Below are 21,824 nucleotides of genomic sequence, written 5' to 3' on the forward strand. Positions count from 1 at the left end.
ATTACTTGGGAATCGTCGCCATCATTGGAGCTGGATTGGCTCTCTACATGGCGTGCACTTTCCATTTCACCTCGTAATAATTTTTACTAGATTATACTATTTATCAGATGTTGTTCAGAGGATTTGCGTATTTGCAGAGCACTGGTCAGTGGTGCATAGTAGATATGATTACTGCGCCGAGGTGCATGATCTGCTTCATGCGTTTCCATCGGTTATCACTCTGGATCCATTTCATGTGGCTTATGTAAACCCGGTTTTCCTCCAGCATCAAACTCACGTCTTCCTGTACAACCTCAACGGTTACATTCTATTACCGATAATTGAATAATTGACGGGACAGAGGTCAAGACATTTCAAAATCTCATTGACAATTTCCTGAAAGTTGAATGTCAGGATTTGGAAATTCAAAGGGAAGTCGAATAACTTCTTAATTGGAACAGTAGAAATGGCAAATAGACGTCAAAGGATAAAAAATTAGTGAGGAAATGGCTTTAAGAATGAAAATTCCGTCGTTTCGATTGGGTAGCGACAAACATCCGTATTTTATTGATGATCAGGAACACTCCAAGGAAATAGAAAGTGGTTGGAGTCGTGGGATGAGCATTGAAGAAGACTTGATTCTACACGTGCCCTTTCCACCGCTCTCACCTTGTTTTCCCTTTTTTGTTGATCTGTGGGAGCGATTTATGTAATTATCTGGCAAAAAAATTATTAACAATACGTGAAAAATCCATCTGGATGACGTTGTAGCGATTTCAATGCTTGAACCTGATTTATTGTTGCGATCTTGACTTTCTCTTCTTATCAAGATAGTTTTTATATCAAATGATATTTCACTTCTAAGGACGGAAGGAAACTGAGCGCTTGGATCTATCGAATCGGAAATGGATTGATTCTATCGACTTGTCGGGAAGTGGCCTTGGCAGTGAGGTGTATGAACCTGTCATTACGTGATACTACTCATTGAACGTTTGCACCTTTCACAGCTCGACACTCTTGAGAATAGTCATGATATTGTGAATAGTTACCGAACTGGATAAGACCTCGGATATTTTGTTTCTCTTATTAGTTATCGTGAATTTGCAGTTTTAATAGAGTAAAATTGAGATAGAGAGTGAGTGCGTGAAAGCCGGCAGTCGAGACCTTTCTATGCACGTCTACGCATTTTTTTTCACTCTCGACAAAACGACCTTGACTTTAATTGTCATTAATTTATGTAATACCAGAAACATTGAAATTTCGGTGTTGTTTTTTTACGTTGAGGGAAGATGTGTCAGGAGAGTATCTTTTAGTTTATAAATTTTATATTTACTTTATACATTAATTAGAATTAAATAAATTCAAATAAACATAAAGTATCATGAGGTATAAAATACAAATATGATCGAATATAAAATTGTACGATGAGTCAGCTCTTCTTCCGATCTTTTCGCGGAAATAATTGTTGAAAATTTCCGTGATTTTCCCTTTTCAATTCAGATAAAAATTTCTAAATGTGTGTATTACTGAGTGAGAATCTCCCTGGCTGATGCTCGATTACACGTAAAAGTTGGTTATCACTCCAATATACAACGCACAACACACCATAAGAACCATTGTATTTATTAAGAGTGAAATTCATAAAGAGGCTAATATGATGTCTGGAGTCATAAAAGTGGTAGTATAATGCAGTGTAATCAACAATAATAATATTAAAGGTGTCACCACGTAAGGAGCCATGACAAAGCTGCGAATTTATCCTCATTACTTTATATTCAAGTAATTAGGCATTTATGCACTTCCCAGATTGCCCACCGTAAAACTAGGAGTAAAAAAGTAGAATCGTGCGGTCAATTATCAATTTGCATTACTGGAGACTGCGGATACCCACGTCGATTAATAATCACTCGTAAATATCGAGATTAATGAATAACGAATTATTGATGTATGAGCTCTCTCATTATTAAACTCATTTGAGCGGAAGAAAAAAAAGGAATTATTCTCGCATAGATTAAAACGACTTTCTCGCGATAGCGGAAGTGGCGGTGGGAGCAAAAAATTCAGTATGAAAAATTTCAGTATGAAAAAATGCGAAATTGTTCCAGTCGTTCGAATCCTCGTTTTCAATGGAAGAATGTCGGACTGGTGAGTTCATTTGCCTCTGGTGCACTTCCACCTTCCCTTTCCATATTGGCGTATGTATCCGCGTTATTGATAGGAGAAGAGTTTATTCCTCCTTGGCCTTTCTTACCGGTTTCACGGCACCGGGCTTTTTTTATTCTCATCTCTCTCCCACTTCTCCCTCTTTTCCCTTTCACGGGGTACATGTCTGAGTAATACGGACACAACTACTGACTGTACGTCTCCTTTTGGAAACGCGCGTTGAAGAGCTGGCCTCGAGAGTGTTTCATGGTCAAGAAGGAATTCTCCACTTTCTTCGATTCCAGATTCAACAATGTCAGGTAATAACAATCATTTTATTCATAATGCGAAAAAGGGAATCGATCGTTCTGACTTGACTGAACTTAAAAAAATCCCTGGGGAATTAAAAAAAATCGGTAATCTCCAGTCTGTCGTTCACGGACTATTAATAATTAGAGACAATTTGTTTCACTCCACTCTCCCCTTCTTCCGCAAAAACGAGCGCAATCCATCATCCATTCATATTTGCCAAAATGATTTATTTTATCAATATCAATAGATTTATTATCCTCCACATTGAGATTACACTTTCTGATTCGTAAACTATTTAATCTCTATGATTAATAGTTCGAGGAAGTTATTTCCGTGAATAGACATTGATAAAATATTAATCAGGCTCGTTAGTTGCGATGGAAATGAGAAAATCTTTATAACTTATGATTAAAAAATCTCATCAATTAACGCTTGAGTAAATGTGTTATAAACCTTTTGCGTGGATGTCGAGATCTTGCGAATACGGGATGATCTTGTTGCAACGAACTTTCTAGACTTTCAAACGCTCAACTGGTCATCGGCTCTACCAGTGAAAGTACTTCGATATTCCGAGAGTATAAACGCATTTTCAAGATACTGAGGGTACTCAGCACACCTGCAATTATTCCATAATAACCGACGTATGAGGCACGAGAGGTGGCCCTGACCGTGATAGATCTCGAAGAAAAATCTCGGTTAATAAAAACAATTCAACAGAGGATATCATTGATGATGATTAGTACATTTGTTTTTTTTTTTACAAAAAAATAATTAAATACAAGAAAATAGCTACTGAAAAACTTGTCGTGTGTACATCTAAGAGTTATCACATGTTTTCTAATCTAAAATGAGCAAATTCTCTAGAATACTATCTACAAACTACCGAGAACATTGAAGTTTAGAATGGCTAGATGGTAGACAACTCAGGATTACACAGAGAGCTTTGGTAAAACGATGACAAGTGTAAAAAATTCTATTTATAAACCTAGCCAATTCGCTGAAAAATTCTGTACACTTTAAATTGAGAGTTATTCTTCAAGTCCTTAGACCCTGCTATTGATATATCAAATATTTCAATAATGATAAATAAAATTGTATGAAAATTGCATTAGAAATCAAAAAAGATTTTCCAGCGAAATCCTCAAGTTTCTAGATGAAATTTTCGATAACGTCAATGAAAAGAAAAAAACCATCTCTCTACCCTTGTGCATGTATAGGACCTCCCTGGAATCCTGGCGGTCCTGGGAACTGAAGAGATGGCATAAAGGGATCTTGTGAAACGGTGTACTGAATCTGTGGTACACCCGCCTGCAGGATATCCTGTGGATTAGCAGAGGGCACAGTCTGAATTGGTTGAGTCCTGAAGTCATGTCCCAGTTCCTCCTGGACATCCTCTTCGACGGCATAGCCCTGCTGCGGGCCCTGTGGACTTGCAGATAAGAAAGCGACGCCAAAGGTATTCGGGAGGAATTGGCCCGAGAGCTGTTGCGACGCACCTTCAACACCAGGTATATTCCCATGCTCAACGACGGTCGATAAAGCAGATGCAGGTGAAGAGTGCAAACCTCCAGGCCAGCCTCTAGCCAACTCTATCAACTTCTTATGATAATGACTGAGATCAATACCATCTTGCAGAACAATTCCACCCTTGTTGTTGTCTCCTGTGCTTCCCCCTCCTGTCAGAATTGATTTATCTTTGTTGTAAAAACTTCCGGGGGAAAAATATGGCTTCTTGGGAATTCCATATATAACTTTGTTGAAAGGTTTCTCAGGATTCTTTGACGGAAGATATTTTGCTCTCTGGTGATCAGTTCGCTCCTGATTATCATGCTGATGAGTTTCCTCATCGTGCTGGAGATAGTTGTCTGTCTGCTGAGTCACTTGGTGGGAATAATAATTTGGGAGACTGTGCTCGGGGTGCTCGAGGGAACCATTGGAGTCCGGGAAGCCCTCGTCTTTGATCGGTTCATGGGCATAGACATTACTAAATGCTTGACTGATCCCTTTACCACCGGGAATCACTACGTGATTTACCTTGTCGGGGGATTGGTTGAAGTTGTCACTGTAGGGGTGGTTTTGATTGAAGAAGATGGGCTGACCCTTCGTGGGGAATTTGTGATGTGGGTAGGGATGACCAACGTGGGATGACAATTCGTTGTCCAGGAATTTCGGGGCCTTTGCCAGTGGGGGACGCGTAAATTGGCGCCATGGGGTACTCTGGGCACGACGAACTGCACGTGGAATAACAAATATCATCTTTTTCCTGGAACGGGGGTAAGAAAAAAATTATTATTTTGCAATCACATGTGTGGTGTATAGGTACTCACTGTCCTGCTGCTAGAAGAGGACCGCAGGTCACCAAGACGCATGCGAATATAGTCTAGAATAAATAATAAACAGTTAAATCAAGGTGCTAATAAAAAAGCTAAGATGAAAAATAATGACGGAAAATTCGCTCACCGATAGACGCATTCTGTTTTCCCTGAATTTTCTCAGGCAAGTAGAGATATCCGATTCCCTTTAGATATCCTGAAGTGTCAATTTCAATATTGACTCGTTAACATGGAACTGTAGACGTGGAAATATCGAAGAACACCGTCAGCATGTCGATGGGAATGAGATTAACAACGGCAAAGACGCCTGCTCCAGTTTAAAATCTTGGGCAGAGTGAACGTCTGAGATTATATAGAGTATCAACGTCGACAGTCGAGAACGCATTGGCAGTCTTAGAGATTGGACACTTTGCTTTTATAGATGAATAAAAAGAAGCAACCCTACCGATGACTCTCCCACCAGAGTTCCATTTGCCTTTTGCATTACCCACACTAACAAATTCACCACCAACACCACTAAACTGGCAAGTTCTCTCCCGATAAAATTATAATGACTGGCCATCGCTTAGCTGATCTTCATTGAGAGTATGTACCGTTCTCCCCGCAGTGGGAAGGGAAAAGCAAAAAGTAGTTAGTGAACTAGAAATGTTAGTTTTCTTCGAGAGTAAATAGGCGGGATTGAAATCGTTCGCATATTTCGCTGAAAGGACGAGAGTGGAAAGTTTTTTTTCTCAATCTCGTCGTACTCGTTCCTTCTCACTTGCTCACGGACACTTGTTAAAATTGGTTACAATAAAAAGGGAAATCTGGAGTAGGAAAATTGAGACATAACTTTACGCTCGTTAAAGGTGTTGGTGTCATCGTGTTGGTCAGGGAGTCATAAACATCATGCGTGGTGAAATGAAATTCAACTTTTTGCTCATCTTGAAAAATTAGTTAATCCTTATCATTAGCCCAACCCCTCGTTAGAATGTTCACAACTTTTTCTGGCAAATTATCGTGAACGAGTATCTCCGAGTTGTGTTATCAATGATCGAGGAGAAACCCTGAATTCGGTGGGATTTACGTGATTGGCGCTTTCTAAGTGTCAATCGTTAGCCATCAGAGCTATTGAAAATTTATCGAAATTTCAATGATCAATTCAACAATGAATTCTAGCTACATGTAAATTGTCTCGCACTTGATCATTCCCGATCGTTTATGTACGATACAATTTACATTGATGGGGTATGAAATGCCTCGCAGCGTTAACGAGGCAGGAACGCTTCACGGATTCAGATAATTCTAGGGTTCGCGGACTGCAATTTATGTGCACCGATTGATCATTGCTCATAAGCTTTCCTGGTTTTTCCCCATTTTAAAATTCACTCCAACAAAAATCATTGATGTCTCAGATTGTGCCTAGAAATTATCCTCATGTTTTTCGTATCTTAGTATCGCTACTTTTCCCATCAGATTTATATCAACCGCACATCGAACTTGATTTTTTATCTGAAGCCTTCATAGCCTCCTCTTATCGTCCAGCATTCCAACTAGACCTCGGGCTCTGATGATTTTTTTCACACTGCATTGCTCGCCTTTCTCCAATGTGAATCACGAAACCTAATGAAAGCAAGATTGATTCGATTATATTCAGAATAATTATTAATGTACAAAAAATTGTTGAATAATCTGATCAAGAGTATTAGAAAATCGTTACAATTACTGAGAAACTATTTACACATCGGAAATCCTGGAAGTATTGCGCGATTTGTTGAAATATAATTGATAATTTTCCGCTGCTGTGCCGTAAATCTCTTGCACAGTCAGTTATTTCCGTTTTTTTCTCCATTTCTCGATCTCCTTTCACGTATTTTTTTTCTTAATCGGGAATTGGCAATTGTTAGAAATGGAAAGGGATTCTTCTGGGGACTTTCTTCGTCCTCTTGTTGCTCGTAGCTCCTATTTCTGGGCAATTTTCAGTTGAAATTAAAATCTAATTAATCCTTGACTCAGTTATCTACTCCCATTAAATTGACCTTGAACCTGAGTACACTAATTCGTGTCATTTGAGTGTGCAACGGCGTTCAACCCCCGTTGAGTGCACGTAAGTGAAAGGAGCATAATTGCATTAATACCCACCATCTCTCGACATTCACTATGAGTGCAAGTTGTATTATAATAAAGCAAATAGAGACGTAAGACTGTTGTAGATCTTGTTAAACGTTGGGTGAGTGGGCTCGGCCAAGGAGAGGGCGACAATAGAAGTCAGGATAGTGTTTTTTGTTCTACCCCTTTCACAATTTTTAAATTAACTGAGCACTATTACTTTTCAGATACGAGAATGGTGGAGTTGATCCAACATCTATATAAGTGGCGAAGCATACTGTGGAGAATTTCACAGATCAACCGCTGGGGCTTTGACGACAATACTTGTTGCTAAACAATGCTGAGACTTGTGGTGAGTTTCATTCAATCGATACCCTCTCGTTAAATCATTCATTCATACCTTAAACTTCTTCATTTTTCGGGGCACTTTCAGATTGTTGGGTTTCTCGCTGGAACTCTAATAGTGTCTTGTGATGCGGGAGGAGATGGTCATGGAGGACAGTGAGTAACTAGAAATAAAAATAAGCCAAAAATATAATATACGTATTTTTTACATAATTGATTTGAGGTAATTTAGAAATGGCTTAGACCCTTAAGCCCTGAGCAATTAATTTCTATTGTGAAAAAAGTACGTATTTAGGTTGTTGTGATTTATTTCATGCTATGTGATCAGAATTTCTCGGAAAACTCCAATTGTGATTTTTCCGAGGTACATGAAAGGGAATAACTAATGGTTTTTTTCGTCTTTATTTTATTTATGATTCAAGTGACCACATAATAATTCACGTTCCCTACCACATTAAGACGATAAAGCATACTCACACGATAACGAAACACGTCCACCATAAATCAGGCGGTGGAGATCATTACGAGGTCCTTGGGTACACAGTGGGTCATCCAATTGATCTCGGAGGGCATGGGGGAGGACATGGGGGAGGACATGGAGGAGGCTGGTCTGGAGGACACGGAGGTGACTGGTCAGGTGGCAACGAAATTGGAGGGCATCATTTTGGCGGAGAGGAGGATGGGGGTCAAGAGTACGGGGGATATTGAATATTTCTCCCTAGTCCAAGCCAATCCAAATATTCTTCACCTTTTTCAACTTTTCTACCCTATTTAATAAAAACCCTGAATGTCTTCAGATGTCATATTTTATGATTTTCTGACAATTTATTATAAAAATACATAGAAAACCAAGTGTTTATGTTCAACCGATTCACTTATTGATCCAATTGGTCTACGGGGTCACCAAATCCCTCTTTAACTACAACTTAACATCTTTCATTCGTCTTGTCTGAAAACTTTTCGATTTATTACTGTGAGTGAATTATGGGTTCCGATGGAGGTCAAGAACAAACACATTATTCATATCTTTCAATAATTCTACATTATTTCATAAAAAAAACATCCTAGAATACATTTTTGTACATAATCAACGACTTTATTATAAAAATATACAAAAGAACTGATTAAAATGTCGTGCTTAACCGAGTTTTTGCTTCATGTAATCAATTCCTGGAAATTTGAAATTCTCTTCACTACTCTGCTTCTTGGTTTTCTCGGAAGATTCTTCAATTTTATTTCTATAAAAACTGTTCGATTTATTCTCATGCACATGGCCGTGGATTATTTCTCCACCAGATTTGTGACTCTGATCGTAGGTGGTCCTCTCGTAAGAGGCGGGAGCTTCTTCTGGACTCTCAGTAACTTCATAATGACCAGTGGTGTATCGAAGAGGATGGGCATATCCAGGGACTCCTTCCTCGTAATCATTTTTGAATGAATCTGGATTGTGAGCATATTGGGCATCACCAGTGAAATCGTCGTAGTATGGAACAGTGGTATCTGATTGGTGAGCCCTGTAGGTGACAAGGGCTGGATACACAGGAGTTGGTACTCGATTATGATCGTCATAATTTTTACCACCACCGTACTCTCCATGGTGTCCCGTGTGCTGACTGTAGGTGTACCAGCCATCATGCTGATTGTGGAAATGCGAGGGTTTTTTCTTCTTCGATTGGTGATGAACGTGAATGACAATCGTATGAGTGTGCTCGTGATGCTTTATTATTTCCGGCACGTGGATTTTGAAATGAACGCTGAAAGGATAATTAATAAGTTTTTCAAAATAGCGCAGTAGTAGCGGAGTAGAATAGTAAGACATCGATAATCTCAATCGTATAATCCCAATCCGCATATTTCAATCCCATATGGTAATCTCACGTAATTGAAAATGCGTATCATCAAATTTTTGAATACATCTACTTTGATTTGAAATTCACTAGACAAAACTTACTGCTCTTTTTCAGCAATAACTTCCAACGCCCCAGTGAGAGCAATTAAAAGCGCAAGCTTTGGCCCCTGAAAATGAGAAATAAAAGTTTTCAACCACTTGTTTGAATATCTTGGAGAAAATTTAATTTATAGCCACTGTACTTTCACTATCGAACTCATGGACATAATTAAACCAATTATTCTAGTTGGTAGTCAATCGAACGAGTGGTAGAAACGAAAGTGATGGAGAACTTAATGGTCATACATCAAACTTGTCAATTAAAATCTATGTTAAATATTTTAATTGGACGTTTACCATCTTTGCTACCTGGAGGAATGCTCGACCACTTTTGATGTCGATTGATCGCTGACAGGAGTGTTTATATATTCCACCACCCCTTTTATTTTCCATCGGTTTATTTCATTGTCAGCCCAAGTATCTGCGAATGTTTTAAACGAGGTTCCATCACAATAACTCTCTCGCTTTCGCGATTGACCGCCACTGCGATTTGCACGATTTCCCTCGGGGGCACCAGTTCCAATGTCACTGGAGAAGTACCGAGAATTGGAGTAAAACACTGTGAAGTTGAATTCCATTTTTTTTTTGTTGTCAGTTTCCAGAGATCGGATATCCCATTCAATTCGCATGGCATTTTTTACACAAGTGAAACAAATACATTGACTCATTGTGTTAATCTGAGAATGATAGCAGACCGGAGAGAATCGTCATGGTAGTTGAACTACGAAAAAAATGTTGAGAAAATTGCGAAAACTGGAAGTCACTATCGAGAATCAATAAACACAGTTCCCACTACATATAATTATTTTTTAATTCCCGAGTTTCAGATGACAAGTTTCCATCGACAAAAACATCTTCACTTTCTCTCATTTTTTTTTACTCATAAATATACACGACCTGGACGTGCACTTTGCAATGCCGCATTTCTTTATAATAATCAATATAAAATGTATAGAAGAAAATGAGTCGCAATGAAACATCGATTCACACATTTTATTGGGCTCTAAAAAAATTGAATGAGTCATAGTGTACGTAGGGTATATAAGACTCCCAATACCGTACAATATGATGTCTCTTTTCACATTATCCTTGATACTATATACTATAGATTGCAAATTCCTTACAATATTGAAGATGAAACTAACACCGAGAATACTTTGACATAAATTAAATATTTATTTGTTATATATAAAAATTAAATAGTTCTCTTCATATTTGTACATCCCGTAGTCACTGCATTCTTTTGATTCTTCTTAATAAACAGGTAAATGCTTAATTATCATTTGGTAAAATGATCAAACTCTTCAGGTTCCTCGCTATGCTCGTTTTTTCTCTCCTCATGTATCTGAGGTAGAACTTTGTAGACTGTGTGTGTATGCTTGATGTTCTTGACTTTGTACGGTAAATGGATAACAACTTTTTTCCTGCGAAACGCCAGAATAATCATTAAGAATATTTGATATCCTGTTTTGACGGAAGATATTTGAAATTAGCATAGCATGTAATGAATTCCAGATCATTACCCATCGGTGAGCTCCCGAAGTATCAGCATGGTAACGAGTACTGCTAAAACAAACTGAAAGATGAATCATACTTTTTGATTTCTGTTAATAATTTCTTATCACTAGCCATTAATCCTCACCAATCGTTCGTTCTTCATTTCTGTATGGGTTCTCTATATGAAACCAGTTCCACCGAGTGATAAAGACCGTCAAAATCCAATTGATGTTGATCTGAAGCTATAAAGATACCCAACTACGCGTTTAGCGCTTGCTTTGTGGCTTTATATATGTTGAGAACTAGCGAGGCGCATCAAAATATCCCCATAGAATTCAGTGAAACTACAGCCTCATCCACGTATCAACGACCGGAACAAATCTATGAGACATAAAAGATTCTGTTTATTCGTATCAGAATGAATACTTACGGAGAAGTTTAACGACTTGGACTACTGGGTGGCACCAAGTCCTTCGTAATTAAACTGTCACTCTGATGTTGTCTCAAATTAACTGGAGTGTCCAAATCACTGGGACAAACGAACTGGAGCACTTGATATCAATCTAGGAAGGAGTCGATAGTCTCATCAAACAAAGTGTTTGATGCTCTTTTAAGCCTATGATTTGAAGAGCACACTGATTTTTCCACTGTGCTGCACGCTATTAATTCTTCAGCATTAAACAATTCCTCTTAAATAAAAAGGAGAAGCGATTTCACTGCTTCAAACGAGAGTAATTGAACTCTTCATCGCGTGTGGTCGATGTATGTGCGTAACGTCGGTGATATTCAATGCCAAGATCACGATAAACTCGATGGAAAATCATGAATGCCGTGTCAATTTCTAGGGTAAATCAGCTTCTAGTTCCACTTTTAGAAAATCTACCTCATTTCTGCTGCTTCAAAGTGTAAAAATACTATTCAAATCTTTCCGGCTAGGCAACTAGAAACTGGTAAAGTTTATGTACGACTAGAATGCGTGAGTTTAGTTGGATTGCTAAAATTTATATTCACTACTCTAATCCATAGGTTATTCATATTTAATGGGAGTGATTATAGCTTTGTCAAGTTTTTTTTCATGCAGAGTGAAAGCCACCGAGATCTCGATATCATGATTTTTCCATTTCTTCAGTTATAATTTTATCCCGATCTGAGGCTATTGAGGCTCGTAACCTTCGTACACTTTAATTAGTTTATTCGTGAACCTCAATTGGAATTCTTCCACGTTTAGTATTAATTTATCCTGTAAAAATTCGTGATAAATAGCTCATTCAGTTACTGGGATCTATTGAGGTGTTTGAGAAATCTATTACTGAGTCACTGCGCAAGTTTTACGGTTGTTTTATACTCTGAAACATACTCATACGAATTAGAGGTATAAATAAACTCAACGAGCTACAAAAGTCATGGTAATCTTATTTATTAGTCTTTATAAAAAAAAAGAAATAATACAATTAATAACAGTGAACACTTCTCACATCGCTGTGGCTGTTAATTCTCAACAAAGAATATCACGAAAGAAAAGTAAAAAGAACCAGAGGTAAACAACAGGGAAAAATCAACAAGACTTATTCGATAACGATAGATTAATCTACGATTGAAGAAATGAAATACATTTTTGTACATTGAACAATTTTCTATCAGCTCGATTTTGGTTTTCCCTTGCCCCTTGAACTCGTCACAGAAACGGAACTACTCACGCTTTCCACGATTCTCACCCTCCTATTGCTCTTTCCTAATTTTCGTTGATACATTTTCGCTCGTTTGCCCTCATTTTGTCGAGAGTAATTACCAGTTGAGTTTTCCACCCTGTCAAATGCAGGAGTTGTGCTCCGCTGTTCTGAAGTGACAGCTTCCGTGCTGACCTCGGGAGAAAGATCCTGATTCTCCGCCGAATAAACCGGATACACCGTGGATTTTGGCTCCATCGGCTTCCAATTATTCCTCTTCCTTCCACGAATTTTTTCGTAAACCCTTGGTTTCTCAGTAGCACCTTCCATCGATCGTATATTCATAAACCTCTTCTCCATGTACTCCTGACTCTCCCCTTTTCCCAACATCAATCCATCCTTTTTCTCCACCTCACCCTCATCCATCCTTGAGTCAGTTCTCCGTTTTTCCTCCTTTCCCTCGCGCTTCTCATTTTTCTCATTTCGCTCCTTCCAGTCCTTCAGATCCGGGGCCACAATCTCCTTAATCTCAGTGGAACTGAATTTAACACTCTCCGTCGACTTCTGATTCTTCTCGTCGGCACTACGCTCAGTCGTGGGTGAAGCCGTCGTGGTTTTCTGTGCTCTGGTCCAGAAACGATTTCTCCAGGTGGGATTTGTGGGAACCATCCTGTCAGGACGATAAATCTCCTTGTATTTGTCGGTTACTTTGGACTCTGACAATAACTCCTTTGATTGATCTACATTTGGATATTGTAATGCACTCTCCCTTGAACTGTCATACACATCTTCACTGCTCTCCGTTTCATTCCTGATCTCGTGATGATCAATGCCATTGTGATGATGTTGCGGATTGATATTGACCTGATGATCTAGGTGGTGTTCGTTCAGGGGTGGGTAAATCGGGTAATTGGTTGTTTTGAGGGGTTCACCGTAACGAGAGCCCCTGCCGTGAGATATGGAATTATCAAAATCATAGGAGCCGTATGGATTTTGCGGATAGCGAGGACTGTATGGTGGTTCGTAATGCGACTGAGGTGCTCGATACTGATGGTATGTGCCCTGAGGATGATTATAACTGTTGGGGTACATGTTTTTGTTGTAATTCATGGGGTAGTGCCCACGCATGAACTGGGGGTGGCTCCAGGGGGCTGTCGGAGTTGGTGATGCCATTGGAACAAATCCCGCTGACTGCATTGGGACTTGTCGTGTTGGGGCGATGGGGAACACTGGTTGATATGTGTAATACGAGGATGAAATTCCCATCTGCCCTGGCATCTGACCCCTCCCGGGGTTCATCACTCGGACGACTACACGATTCTGGGTGTTGGGGTGGGAGTCCAGTTGCTTTATGTAGACTTCGTCGTCCATTCCCGGGATTCGAATCGGCCCCAGCATCGGTGGTGGCTGATAGGGCTGGGACTTCCTCGGGGACACCATCCCCCGGAAAATATTCGCTAGCCAGTCTAAGGGTCCCTCCTCCTCTTCCCGTAATTTTGAAACTGGCTGGAGGATCAGAGCTCGTGGCACCCGGATAGCAGTTTCTCTATACATTTTTAATCATTTTGAGAAATTTTTATCGTATCATATCATATGTATTTTTTCATGAATTCTGTTGCGATGTGGTAAAAGAGAATAAGTGCATTTTTTCGACGTCATTTTTTAGGAAATATCTCCGAGCCGAAGGATCATTCTGAGATTTGCATACACGGAGAGAAATATTCGATAAAAAAACTTGTCTTTTCCGTAATTGTTGTCTGACTTTTTGTAAAGAACTGAGACAGCGCCGCGTAAATTTTATTAATCACTTCCGTAATCGGTAAGCAAGCTAAAATTCTATAATTTTTATTAACCATTTATCTCCGTGTGATCGCTCTTTCTCGCAGCTCTAATCTGTCTCTCTAAAAATTGTACCCGCACAAAACCCGATAACTCCTTCTCATTCAAAGATATTAAAAAATCAGCCTAAAAAAAAGTGCACTTGCCCTAATTAACCACTTCACTAGACAATTTGACTGCAATACTGACTGAATTTGGTGATCAGCCTGGGATACCGCTGCGATGGCCAGCAGGAAGGCTCCAACCTGAATAAAAAGCGCACCATTACTTGAGAAATCAACATTTATGCCCTGTAATTGCGATGAAAAATTATTTGAATTCATTACACTAAGATATACACGACAATTCATTGCTAATATTTTTCTCATTAGACACTTATGATCACAGTTTATCTGGTATAACAGTCGGACACTGAGGGATAGTGAGAAGAATTTAGTATAATCGCTGATAATTAATTTAGCCGCAATTTGTTGGAGTTCTGAGTTATCCGGAGATTAAAATCCTGGGATGAGAGACTAGAGTGATCCCATCAACAACTTGATCTTGTCTGATCAGTGAAGCGAACTCCACTCACCGTTATCAGGCATAAGATCCTCATGCCTATGCGTAAATATCCCCCAACACTGAGCCTCACTTCACCGAGTCGTACCACTAGAACGACTGTCGTACTGACGACATGTTCCCACGTCTTTTAAAGGCTTGCCTCCTCGCAGTTAAATGTGGAGGTTTAGGTTTTACGTTGGTGTATGGTTCACAGGTGCGATCATTGCCCTCTCGATTGTCAGGACGTGAGATGATTCCACAGGCCCTTTTCTAGGCTTCAATTCGTAGGAAAATATAGAGCTCTATGGATCTATGACGCAGGTCGCGTACCTTATCACTTACCTGATCGCACGTTTTTCGGTGTTTTCATTTTTGTCCTCTTTTCGGCTTTTCCGTGGAATTTCTTCCAGGAAACTTTGAGATACTAGTCGGAGTATACGGGAAATAGTTTTTTTTATTCACGTTGGCTTCATTTCGTCATCACATTATACTTTGTAGTTTTTCATATTCTCTGGCGGAGAATCAATTATTTCCGGAGAAAATCTGTTTCTACCTTGGGATTATTATGTATTGCGAGGAAATATAATATTTTAATATTTTTCAAAATCCATGGGGATGTTGAAGTGTTCGCGATTTTTATTGATTAGTTGGTTTTTTTCTCGTTATTTTTGCTGTGAAAAATTGTTTCATGGAATAATGCACTTTCGCCGAGAAATTACGGACAGAAACACCACAAAAATTTCCCAACTCCATGAGAACTCTGCAAAAATTATTATCCCCCGGAGAATTTATCTCTGAAATACTATAATCTTGTCCAGGTTTATTGCGTTTGTTTTTAAATTTTTGCATAATTACTGGATTAGTGTTTTTTTTTTTCATGACAATGCACGTTTTTCTATCGATGATGATAAGAAGAGCGCCTGGTGATTTCTAAAGAGCTCAAGGCGCAGGATGAAACTTTGAAAAAAAATTTTAAACGTTGTAACATTGAAAACGTTTCACGGTGAAATGTTATTTCCACTTTTTCCTGAACTCCATAATCCTGGAAAATTGAAGTTCATGGCTCCTGTGCAACCTTGACGATAATAATTTTACCGTATCAACCGAAAGTCACCTCCTCTGATCTAGTTTTATCTAATCGCAACAGTAAAAGTGCCCAGAAGCCAGGAGCCGGTACCAATTCAAATTGGTAAGAGAAAATCGCGAAGCTCAAGTAATAAAAATATCACTTGAAAAATTCACATTATATAAATTCTAATTAAAAGCAATTTCTTCCCTCCCCCACACCCTCCACTCTCCCTCCCACTCCATTTTTCTATCCCACCTGAATTTGAGAAAACTACTTGACCTTTCTAAGCTATAAATCTAATTTCGTTCTCCCATTTGCTGAATTTGTAATGGAAAACTAGTTTGCACATTTCACTGGCAATAAATTCTGTATAAGCCCATGAACTTTCAATGCAAATGTTCGAGGGTCGTCGATGGATCGCGAAGACGAGTTTTCCCTCTTGAAGATTCTCGAACGATTACAAATTCCTCGGTTTTTTTTTTCACCGCCAATACTAAATCCGTCCAGAATGGTGGCTGTCATCGAGAACCTGTCAGCAAAAGTCGGTAAAAAAAAACTCGTACACGTCGTTTCGTACAATTATTAGAATTTCCTTTCCCCCTTGTTGCCACCACCGCCATCAGAAAGCTAACATTAGAACAGTCGATTTCTTGTCCTGCAAAATGCAACGAAGCGTGTGCCATTTGTCGGAATCCAGTGCTGATTATTAATAAAAAAACAAAAAGAAAAATTTAATCTCCAAAGCTGACTGAACGTCGACACGCACAGATCCTTCATTGGTTGTTCTGGTAGTTGTGGAGCATGGGCGAGGAGTCAATAGCACTCTACCATGAAAACTGGAAATGACTCCTCGACCATGAACCGCCCGATTAATGATGGACAGTTATATATGCCTGAAGATCCGCCCATTGAACGCCCAGCAAATTATAATACACACGTACCCTTTGATTTACCGAGACATCAGCTGCATTGACTACTAAACAAGTACACTGATTCACTCCAGAAGTTTCACAACGACAACAAATTGTCTTTATCACACTCGCTCATCCAGCACGCTCTGATTTTTCCTCAATTTTTCAACCACAAGCCTTCACGTTTTTTTTTCATATCTCTCGTAATAATCTTCTTCCTTCGAGTTTCTTCTCAGTGAAAACAACAGTAAGAGAAGGGAAGCAAAAAAATGTGAAGTAATTCTATATGCGGGAGAACCATACAGCAGTGCATTTATTAGAGACAGCTAATTGCTGACAATTAAAAAAACAGCTTGTGTACAGAGACTTTCATTTCATTCGTAATTGAAACGTCGTTTACCATCGAAACGGAAGCCATAAGCAGCGCTGTTTGGGGCTCCCACGAGAGCTGGATTCCGATAAGCATGAAAGGATCCGTGAAGATGGGGCGGTCTTGCGGCATTTTCTTCCTCTGATTGCGGTGCCTTGTGATAGAATGCCTCGAATTTACCGGGTGGTAAAAGTATGTCCTTCAAAGATTTATCCATTGGATCATAACAGAACACCGGAATCGCCGCCGACAAAATGATCATGAGCTGTATGGGAAATAAGTTAACAAATTAATTCTGACTTATTATCAAAATGAAATCTTGTACTCACTATCTTCATGTTCCGTTTGATTTCCCCAATGCATTTAATACTCTCGTTATCCGGCAATTAATCTCGCATGTGATCAAGTAATGATTGAGCCTCTTCTATTTCACCAGCCGATCTACTTTGCGTATCACAATGAAATATCACTATTGAGACAATAAAATAGTAATAGTGGATCGACAGAGGAGATTCGTTGGTCTCAGCTATTCGCGGGAGAACCAATGGAGCAAAAGTGAAAGTATCGCCCAGTGGGAGAATATGTCGATGTCCCTCAACGTGTCATTCACACAGTTGGTTGAACATGGTATCGAAAAGAAACATTTTACTTAACAGCTACGACACTTGATACGTAAACCAGATTGAAGTTTGATCTTGGAAATTAAAGCGGAAATCAAATGAAAGTGCATGTACGTGGCTGATGAGAGGGGCCTTGTGGTCGAGACTGAAGATCGACTCTCCCTTGGGCTAGGATTTTCATTAGCTTCTGGGTACTCCAAGGCGAAAGCACCACAGTCGGCTGTACCAGTTTTCCAGAAACTGGTTCGCTAGAGAATAACTCGTAACCATCGCATTTTGAGTCTTATGGCTTTATTAATAAGCGATTTTAATGGAGAATTTATTTACGGGAGACTATCCTCTAATTTTCTTCTGAAAAAAAAAATCATGAAATTAAATCTGTTGTTGATTTATTTCATCTAGATTGTGATCATAATCCTTTAGCTTATCATATTTTTTTATATGATATATTTATATTAATGAATATATTCCATGTAGTTATATGTATACATATAGATAGAATTGTTTAAAAATATCACTGGGTGAAATAATTGGCTTTCAAATGCCGATTGAGCTATTATCGATTTAATAGTTTATTCACTAGATGATTCATCTTGCAATACAAAACAAGTTGTGATGTCTTTATGATTTTCCAGCATGAACTAAGTTTTTAATCGACTTGGAATTCATGAGGAATTTGTCTATAACTCTCGTGTTTTCTTCGTTCAATTCAATGATTAATGATAACTTTCAATCATTATATCCAGACATTCTTCATTTATCACACAGATTGCACAGCAAGTTACTTTCCACTTAAACTTACAGTTTTCATTGTTCTTGATTATAATATATAAGGGCATACAATTATATTTTGGTTACTCAATAAGTACGGACATGGCAAAGCGTAACTCAGCATCAATGCACCGAAACCGCGGATAGAGTTTCGATGCGGAAGATTAGAGAATGGAATGTGGAACGTAAAGTAAAGCTAAGAGTAATTTCGATTTTTCATCGACATAGGGGAGGGTGTGACAATATGGACATATATGGTAAAATGGACATTTTCCTCGATTTTTTTTCATAACACAAAATGGGAAATACGCCAGTTTGGCTTCCTGTTCACTTGGGACAATTTCCATAGTTAAGAGAAAAATTAAAATGTCCATAAGGTTTACCCATTTTTCATCATCCTAAGACTATTTGAACGCCGTTTCATGTCAATGGGAATACGTTTTCCATCTCCAGAATGCAATTATAACATCCATTTCCATTTCTTGACATTATTTAAAAACTATATCTCCATTACCCCACCGTCCCCTATATATATTCGTATGCTTTCATCACTTAAATTACTGAGTAAGGAAGGTTTAAAATTCCTGATTGACACTCATTCATTCATTGAAAAGCTAGGCGTATAAAATTGCAAAGACTTACTCTAATTGACTAAATAAAATGTTGGATTTGTATAAATATTTACACCTGAACTTAACTATTTTATGTTTCCGTTGATTTCCAGGCACTGTTACAATCATCGTTTTGAATTTCTGTGATGTTCAATTACCAGAGGTACCGAATATTCAGCATGATTAATTTTTTAATAATTTTGAAAGATGATAGATTGATTCGTGAACAGATGTATGATATCTGTTGTAATCAGTGGCATGCACAGACAGGCTCATATCCTTCAAGTCTCACTTATATTATATGTACAATGATACTGTTGGAATTGATAACAACCGAAGGTAACTCAAACTGAATACAGATAAGAGTCTAATTTAGGTTTGGCATTTGGAGGTGATGTAAATGGAGAGAACCAAGCCACTGAAAATCTACCGAAGACAGCTTGAATGGACTTCCATCTGCTATTGCGCACCCATCTGGCCTCCTCCTTCTTCAACTGCTCGATCCCCTGTTAATATGTACAATTCCATTAGTACTAATCGTCCTAATGAAATTATGTTATCGATCCTGAGCATTACCGTTTCATCATTCCATATTGCTTGTAATTGCGTGCCTAACATGACAGCGGTGAAAATGGCGAAGAGGAGTGCCTCGAAGGTGAGAAATAGTAACAGTACAACTGTTGCTGGTGGACTGAATGTCGAGCATTCACGCCACTCTTGTCTCACGCACGTTGTGAATTGTTGGATGCAAAGAAATAACGATTGCAGTGAAATTCCAGCGATGTAAAACTATAAATCAAAATGGAATAGTTGATAATGAAAATTACCAAATGAAGGATTTTAAGTTAAATGAAAAATTGAAGAATCTATTTAGTTATAGTAATCTCAATTGAACTCACAGTAAAAAGTACAAAATATTTTTGATTATTCTCCCCAACGCAATTGTTCACCCAAGGACAATGATGATCCATTTTCCTGATACATCTGGAAGAGAAGAATTTCAATGGAACAGAGAGCTCTCACAATTATCACGTCAGCTTTCTCACCTCTGACAAACAGAACAGTGATGGGCCCTGTCGGGTTTAATGGAGCAGCATCTCTGGCATTTGAATATCACCTGGCCCTCTCGAAACCCCATTTGTTGAATCATTTCTTTGGTTGCATTGCCTTTTGGCACAGCTCCCTAAAAGCTCATGAAGTCGTTAAACAATACACCTGAGAATATTTCTTGCGACAATTGAGGATTTATGACTTACTGGATCAGTGAACATTGTCCTAAGATGTGAGGCGAAGGCCAAAAATGCCATAGTTTGAAAAATAGCCATATTTAAACTAGAATAGAACGTGTGAATCGTAGGAATGAGAATAACAGCCATCACAACGAATTCTGCATAAATTATGAGCAGCCATGTTAAAATGGCACATATTACTCCACATATATCCTGTAAGCAGTGAATTAGGTGAAAGATTTTTCGCAAGTGCGGATTACAGATAAGAAATTGCTATTCACCTTGATACACCAAAATTTTCCCCCGCAGCATCTATTATGAATATCCCTCTCTCTTTGAAAGGGCATGTACTCATAATCCATCGCTCCGATCTTATTTTCACTCTCATAAATCTGAGAAATTCATTTTCACAGTGATTTCAACGGCCCATTAACAATCAAATCATCAATTCCTTCAAACATTCACTGTAATAGAATTAAAAAAACATCATTATACCTTTCGCCGTATCGTACCCATTGATCAACAAGTAAGCTCATGAAATTCAGCGATTAAACAGGAATGAACGCAATAGTACCAAGATCACTAGTCATACATTCCAATAAATCGAAATCATAACGAAAATTATGCAATTCATACGGCGTGAATGTTTGGGGAGAGGGTAGTTGTATGAATAAAATTCAATTAATAATATAACCTAGATGTTCTGACAGCAATAACTCACAGTGTCAAAATCGATGGATGATGATCATTCGTAAAAAGATGAAACGGTTAACACCATTAGTCGGCATATTTAATTAACGGTAAAGGGAATCAATAATCGCGAGTACGTGATAAAAATGTAATTACTTCTGACAACTGTCACCAAGATATCGCCTTTTAGACGCCAGTGGAGTAGTGTCATGAACTTATGCTCCGACCAACGAGGATGGCAAAGAGCAAAGAGGATAGACTAAAGTAGTGGCTCAGTTCAGGGGGGTTGAGTAACCCCACAGGCATCGTCGTATCTCACCCCAAGAGAGAGAGGGCGCCACGTGCTCCCCTGATACATTTTTGAAAATTTCGAATTTTTCAATTCCAGTGAATACTTCATCGATTTTCATGTTCCCCTGATACTTTCATAAAAATTTTGAATTTTCAACTTTCACTGAATACCTCCTCGATTTTCATGCTCTCCTAATACTTTTTCAAAAATTTCGAAAATTCAAATTTCAGTGAATACCTCCTCCATTTTCATGTCCCCCTTATACTTTTCGAAAAATTTCGAAACTTCCAATTTCAGTGAATACCTCGTCGATTTTCATGCTCCCCTGATATTTTTGAAAATTTTTCGTTTTTTAATTGCAGTGAATACTAATTTCGTGACCCAGAAAATAAAACTCACGCAGTTGACTGGTACCTCTGACAGCGGGACTGCTACTGAGGCAGTTAGTGCACGGCGTATCGCCTGGCGACCCCCCACTCGAGCGGTCTTCTGTGCGCATGCAGGGTGTTCTGTGCGCATGGGGAGTGTTCTGTGCGCATGGGGAGTGTTCTGTGCGCGTGCGCGGAGT

General features: G+C 38.8%; 7 protein-coding genes across 9 annotated transcripts; 1 reads left to right on the forward strand and 6 right to left on the reverse strand.

Moving 5' to 3' along the window:
• Nucleotides 1-3,154: 3,154 nt before the first annotated feature.
• LOC105264755 (uncharacterized) lies at nucleotides 3,155-5,167 on the reverse strand. The gene is made up of 3 exons (XM_011301851.1): nucleotides 4,894-5,167; nucleotides 4,761-4,813; nucleotides 3,155-4,696 (listed from the first exon to the last, which is right to left on the reverse strand). Exons 1-3 carry the CDS (start codon nucleotides 4,903-4,905, stop codon nucleotides 3,631-3,633), a joined length of 1,131 nt encoding a protein of 376 aa, XP_011300153.1. The 5' UTR covers nucleotides 4,906-5,167; the 3' UTR covers nucleotides 3,155-3,630.
• A 1,915-nt stretch (nucleotides 5,168-7,082) lies between these two features.
• Nucleotides 7,083-8,341, forward strand: LOC105264757 (holotricin-3). Its single transcript, XM_011301853.1, has 3 exons — nucleotides 7,083-7,206; nucleotides 7,288-7,355; nucleotides 7,622-8,341. Exons 1-3 carry the CDS (start codon nucleotides 7,192-7,194, stop codon nucleotides 7,905-7,907), a joined length of 369 nt encoding a protein of 122 aa, XP_011300155.1. The 5' UTR covers nucleotides 7,083-7,191; the 3' UTR covers nucleotides 7,908-8,341.
• LOC105264756 (uncharacterized) lies at nucleotides 8,324-9,587 on the reverse strand. The gene is made up of 3 exons (XM_011301852.1): nucleotides 9,445-9,587; nucleotides 9,151-9,215; nucleotides 8,324-8,953 (listed from the first exon to the last, which is right to left on the reverse strand). The coding sequence occupies exons 1-3, from the start codon at nucleotides 9,538-9,540 to the stop codon at nucleotides 8,338-8,340; spliced, it is 777 nt and encodes a 258-aa protein (XP_011300154.1). The 5' UTR covers nucleotides 9,541-9,587; the 3' UTR covers nucleotides 8,324-8,337.
• A 532-nt stretch (nucleotides 9,588-10,119) lies between these two features.
• LOC105264758 (uncharacterized) lies at nucleotides 10,120-11,392 on the reverse strand. Its single transcript, XM_011301854.1, has 3 exons — nucleotides 10,790-11,392; nucleotides 10,671-10,723; nucleotides 10,120-10,571 (listed from the first exon to the last, which is right to left on the reverse strand). Exons 1-3 carry the CDS (start codon nucleotides 10,805-10,807, stop codon nucleotides 10,427-10,429), a joined length of 216 nt encoding a protein of 71 aa, XP_011300156.1. The 5' UTR covers nucleotides 10,808-11,392; the 3' UTR covers nucleotides 10,120-10,426.
• A 653-nt stretch (nucleotides 11,393-12,045) lies between these two features.
• LOC105264759 (uncharacterized) lies at nucleotides 12,046-14,806 on the reverse strand. Of its 2 annotated transcripts, none has more exons than XM_011301856.1 (3): nucleotides 14,725-14,806; nucleotides 14,340-14,395; nucleotides 12,046-13,857 (listed from the first exon to the last, which is right to left on the reverse strand). In XM_011301856.1, exons 1-3 carry the CDS (start codon nucleotides 14,746-14,748, stop codon nucleotides 12,282-12,284), a joined length of 1,656 nt encoding a protein of 551 aa, XP_011300158.1. In that variant the 5' UTR covers nucleotides 14,749-14,806; the 3' UTR covers nucleotides 12,046-12,281. The 2 variants fall into 2 exon arrangements, with proteins under 2 accessions (XP_011300158.1, XP_011300157.1); XM_011301855.1 differs by having other exon boundaries at nucleotides 14,477-14,798.
• A 2,154-nt stretch (nucleotides 14,807-16,960) lies between these two features.
• On the reverse strand, nucleotides 16,961-17,993 carry LOC105264760 (uncharacterized). Its single transcript, XM_011301858.1, has 2 exons — nucleotides 17,373-17,993; nucleotides 16,961-17,308 (listed from the first exon to the last, which is right to left on the reverse strand). The coding sequence occupies exons 1-2, from the start codon at nucleotides 17,379-17,381 to the stop codon at nucleotides 17,048-17,050; spliced, it is 270 nt and encodes an 89-aa protein (XP_011300160.1). The 5' UTR covers nucleotides 17,382-17,993; the 3' UTR covers nucleotides 16,961-17,047.
• A 218-nt stretch (nucleotides 17,994-18,211) lies between these two features.
• On the reverse strand, nucleotides 18,212-21,313 carry LOC105264761 (palmitoyltransferase ZDHHC3). 2 transcript variants are annotated; one of them, XM_011301860.1, is made up of 7 exons: nucleotides 21,121-21,313; nucleotides 20,556-20,738; nucleotides 20,302-20,487; nucleotides 20,092-20,228; nucleotides 19,945-20,029; nucleotides 19,622-19,834; nucleotides 18,212-19,551 (listed from the first exon to the last, which is right to left on the reverse strand). In XM_011301860.1, exons 2-7 carry the CDS (start codon nucleotides 20,634-20,636, stop codon nucleotides 19,390-19,392), a joined length of 864 nt encoding a protein of 287 aa, XP_011300162.1. In that variant the 5' UTR covers nucleotides 20,637-20,738; nucleotides 21,121-21,313; the 3' UTR covers nucleotides 18,212-19,389. The 2 variants fall into 2 exon arrangements, with proteins under 2 accessions (XP_011300162.1, XP_011300161.1); XM_011301859.1 differs by having other exon boundaries at nucleotides 20,996-21,313.
• Nucleotides 21,314-21,824: the final 511 nt, after the last annotated feature.

This window comes from Fopius arisanus, unplaced genomic scaffold (assembly GCF_000806365.1).
Source record: "Fopius arisanus strain USDA-PBARC FA_bdor unplaced genomic scaffold, ASM80636v1 scaffold00025, whole genome shotgun sequence".
Classification (NCBI taxonomy): Eukaryota; Metazoa; Arthropoda; class Insecta; order Hymenoptera; family Braconidae; genus Fopius; species Fopius arisanus.